Source organism: Hypomesus nipponensis, chromosome 17 (assembly GCF_054491055.1).
Source record: "Hypomesus nipponensis isolate SF chromosome 17, ASM5449105v1, whole genome shotgun sequence".
NCBI lineage: Eukaryota > Metazoa > Chordata > Actinopteri > Osmeriformes > Osmeridae > Hypomesus > Hypomesus nipponensis.
Genome location: NC_140377.1, coordinates 2082501 through 2086855, shown reverse-complemented (window position 1 = coordinate 2086855; position 4355 = coordinate 2082501). Strand labels below are relative to the sequence as shown.

The window sequence follows — 4355 nt, the reverse complement described above, 5'->3', positions numbered from 1 at the left end:
CTGCTAGAACAGCACTAAGCAGGCTGAAACCAATGAAGCTAGAAAGCTTTATTCATCATTTATAAGGGTTGATCGTAATCAATTATTCAAAATATACTAAAACCAATCATTAATTATGATAAACCCTTTCTGACTTGGAATATTTCAATTTTGCTTTAGTGCTTCTCTGTTTTTACATGGTTACTTAAGTGAATATTTAAGCATGAATAGTTGTCTGGAACACTACCGACGACAGTCTTCATCAAATGACTCATTTAACTTCATCTTTATTGAGGTTCACATGGTCCTAACAAAACAAAAATACCGTCCACGATGGAACAACACAATAATTGAACCACATCATTACAAATAATCTATTCTTTTTTTTTTTCCCATTTAATCATTTTGCTACCAATAAATTCCCTTTACACACAATAATAAAAATATATCCTGATTAAAGAAAAAGTGGAAGTGTTTGAACCCAGAGAGGATCTCCTGAGCTCTTCAGACAGGAACACAGATGAAGGGAGAACAGGAGAGAGGACGTGATAACTGAGAGTCTGACAGAGACACATCTTCTCATGTTGGCTTAAAGGGCCTGAGATTGTCAGGAGGCGTGTAGATGTTGTGATTGAGGGGTGGGGAGGACAGGGTGGAGGGGAGACAAGGGGGGAGACGTGAGAAGAAAGGAGGAGAGATGGGAGGGGGGAAAAAAAGAGGGGGACATGGGGGAGAGAAGGGGAAATCAGGAGATAAAAGGCACAGTTCACAATTTAACATCTGTCAGCATAAGATCACAGAAGTATTTACAGTTTATACTAACATACACAGCAGAAGTGTGTACTTGTACAAGTCACACACACACAGTACCCTTTTTTCAGTAATGCAACGTTTCATCCACAAAATCATCGTCAGTATTAAAATCAAAACAACATTGGAAAAAGTAAATGATTTAAAGCTTTAGAAAGTAGCTGCATGCAGATGTGCAATAATGGCAGGAAATTCCCAGAAAAAAATATACTAGATTAGAAAAATATTAAGGATTGAACAGAGAGCAGTGGTTCACTTTACATGACCACAGACGAGACTATTTCAAAATATTCGACGATTGCTTGAGTCTGCCTGATAAAGACCAGGTGGACTGAGTTTTAGGGACTGTTCCATTTCTTCCAGGCCAGATCAATCAAACACAGATATACTGCATCTGGCAATGCCTTCGTAAACTACTTAACCCAGGACAGCTACAGTGGTGTGGACAGACGCCTGATCACAGAATCAAACGATTCCCAAATCACAAAAACACAAAAGGTTATCAGGATAAGAGGCCCGTGTACTCCTTACTAGACTGCTGCTGCAGACCCTGCAGTAATACTGTCACCACACCTACCTCACAAGGACGATCCCAGATCAGATCAGGGCTCACTAGTAATGCCTGTGGGCTGCATCATTCTCCACACACAATAACCACAAGTTCAGAACAGAATCAAAAACTCAACCACAATACAATTATTTTTTAAATCACGTAGAAACATCTCAATATTACGGCTTTTGCCGCGAAGAAGCACTGAACACACCAAATGTTACGGTACAACCTAAGGCAACTGTGTGCAAAGTTGTGCAATGTAGCGAAATATAACGCAAACGTTATGTTTTTTTTTTCCATCCCTTTTTACAACTCGATATGCCCGTCACAGAAAACTGGCATCCTCGGTTTACCAGCAGCCTGTAGACGGTTCTAGAACACGGAACACTGACGGGACAGCGAGACACGTGGAACCCCTGGATGTATATATATAACTGATACGGTGGAACAGAGAAGAACAGGAGGAGAACAGGAGGAGAAATCCCAGCTGAAGAGGAGAACTCAGGAAGGGACGGGGGGAGGAGAAGCAAGGAGAGGAAGCTCTAATCACCTCCTGCCTCCTCGTTAAATCTAATAACCAGGCTGGCTGAAGCTGTGGGCCTCTGCATTAATAAGTCTTTCAACAAGCAGGATGACCAATCAGTCCACTGCGTCTCAGGCTTAATCTCATCTTCTCCCTGCATTGAGGCTGGGCTGGGGAGGCCTGCTAGCAGCCAGATAACTACTAACACTAGGTGCAATATGGCTCTGTGGCTAGCCTGCTAGCAGCAAGATAAGTGTTACACTCAGGGTTTAACACAGCTTTTTTTGTCAGTTTGCTAACAGCCAGCTGTTGTTAAACTCGGGTTCAACACGGCGCTGTTGCTAGCCTGCTAGCTTTCTGCTAACGGGGACAGGTTTAACATGCTTGGTTGCTGAAGCGTTAGCGTTGTTGGCTAATTGCCATGATATTGCACTGTGGAACATAGCTGGAAGGTGATAGAGGATTTGGTTGACTTTGTTATTTGCAATGAAAGAGGAGAACCTTCGCTGCTTTTTCAATTGTTCTAGCGTACAGAGATGTAGATTAACATGGTGTTCTGAGTGTCTTGAATAAAACTCTTGACAGCTCTTCTCCTCTCTCCAGCCCTCCTCCTTCCACTACGTCCCTAAATTCTGAATTTGGTATTTAAATGAGACATTTGGTATAGGAGAAAGCTAAAGAGACGAGCATGGTACAGTCTTTGAGTCAACCTTTTCTCAGTGAGTTGTTCAGTTCAGAGCCCTGACGCCCCAGTCCCCTGACCCCGGCACCTAGTCACATGACCCTAAAGCACTGTCGCTGTCCCGTTTCCCCGGAAACACATGCTTCAGGATGTGTTTGGTCCCTTTCAACACGTTTGATTGAGCAGAGCTGATTACAATAAACAAAGATGTCCTTGAAACATGCTACAAGAGTCAAGTTTTATAAAGGCACACCTCCATGTCTGCAATGCCTCAGGAACACAGAGATGAGGAGAGACAGACAGACAGAGGGAGGGAGAGAGAGACAGAGAGAGAGAGACACAGAGAGAGAGAGAGAGAGAGAGAGAGAGAGAGAGACAGAGACAGAGACAGAGACAGAGACAGAGACAGAGACAGAGACAGAGACAGAGACAGAGACAGAGACAGAGACAGAGACAGAGACAGAGAGAGAGAGAGAGGAGACACAGAGACACAGAGAGAGACACACAGAGAGAGAGAGAGAGAGAGAGAGAGAGAGAGAGAGAGAGAGAGAGAGAGAGAGAGACAGAGAGAGAGAGACAGAGAGAGAGACACAGAGAGAGAGACACAGAGAGAGAGAGAGAGAGACACAGAGAGAGAGACACAGAGAGAGACACAGAGAGAGACACAGAGAGAGAGACACAGAGAGAGAGACACAGAGAGAGAGAGAGAGACACAGAGAGAGAGACACAGAGAGAGACACACAGAGAGAGAGAGACACAGAGAGAGAGACACAGAGAGAGAGACACAGAGAGAGAGAGACACAGAGAGAGAGAGAGAGACAGTCACTGAGTCTTCCCTGCTTCCCTCCTCTACTTCTTCGTATCCGTCAGTATGATGTTGGCCGTGACAAACATGAGGCAGAAGGCTGCCCAGACGACCACGAACCACACCCAGAAGGCCTGTCTGAAGGGCGAGCGGTGCTTGTTCACCGCCTCCCTGCCCACCACCGGCTCCAGGTGCCTCCGGCTGAAGAACACCAGCAGCGCCGGGATCACGTACTGGATCCCTGTGCCGGCGTACGCGCCCGTGATGCCCACCAGGGACTCCAGGTTGTGGGTGCAAAACGCCACGATGACCGGGGGGACCAGCGTGATGAGGGGGAACACCAGGCGGTCCACCACCCAGGGATAGGTCCCGCCGTCGCGGTGAAACAGCGTCTTCCAGTTGTTGCGCAGCGTCACGGCGATGATGGGGAAGTTGGTGCTGATGGTGAAGACGGGGAACAGGCCCAGGAAGTAGCGCAGCGCCGGGACGTCCAGCACGTCGCAGTTGTCGGTGAAGTTGAGCGTGTACATGTCGTGGAGGAGCGAGGAGTCAAAGCAGAAGATGGCGGTGAAGGAGAGGAGGGAGTAGAAGGCCAGGATGAGGACGTAGTCCGTCACCACCAGGGCGCCCACGCGCGCCTTGTCGGAGATGGGCGTGACCAGCGAGGGGAGGGAGTGCTGGCACATGAAGGAGTAGACGCACACCCCAAACAGGTTGGGGACGCCGGAGAGCTGGGCGACCGGGGGCCGTCCTTCACCACGGCCTGCTCCGATACGGATCAGAGCCAGGATGATCATCATGGTGAACGCTGGAGGAGGAGAGGAGGTGAGGTGGAGGAAAGGAAGGAGGAGAGGAGGTGAGGGTGGAGGAAAGGGAGGAGGTGAGGGTGGAGGAAAGGGAGGTGGAGAGGAGGTGTGAGGGTGGAGGAAAGGAAGGAGGAGAGGAGGTGAGGTGGAGGAAAGGGAGGAGGTGAGGGATGGTGGAGGAGGTGGAAGGTGAAAAG

General features: G+C 48.1%; 1 protein-coding gene across 1 annotated transcript in view; it reads right to left on the bottom strand.

The window, feature by feature from the left end:
* Positions 1-250: 250 nt before the first annotated feature.
* slc38a12 (solute carrier family 38 member 12) overlaps positions 251-4355 on the bottom strand; it is a 31655-nt gene continuing 27550 nt past the window's right edge. The window contains exon 10 of the mRNA XM_084678736.1: positions 251-4160. Within this exon, the coding sequence (XP_084534862.1) occupies positions 3397-4160 (764 nt within the window). The 3' untranslated portion in view covers positions 251-3396. The remainder of the gene's footprint in view (positions 4161-4355) is intronic.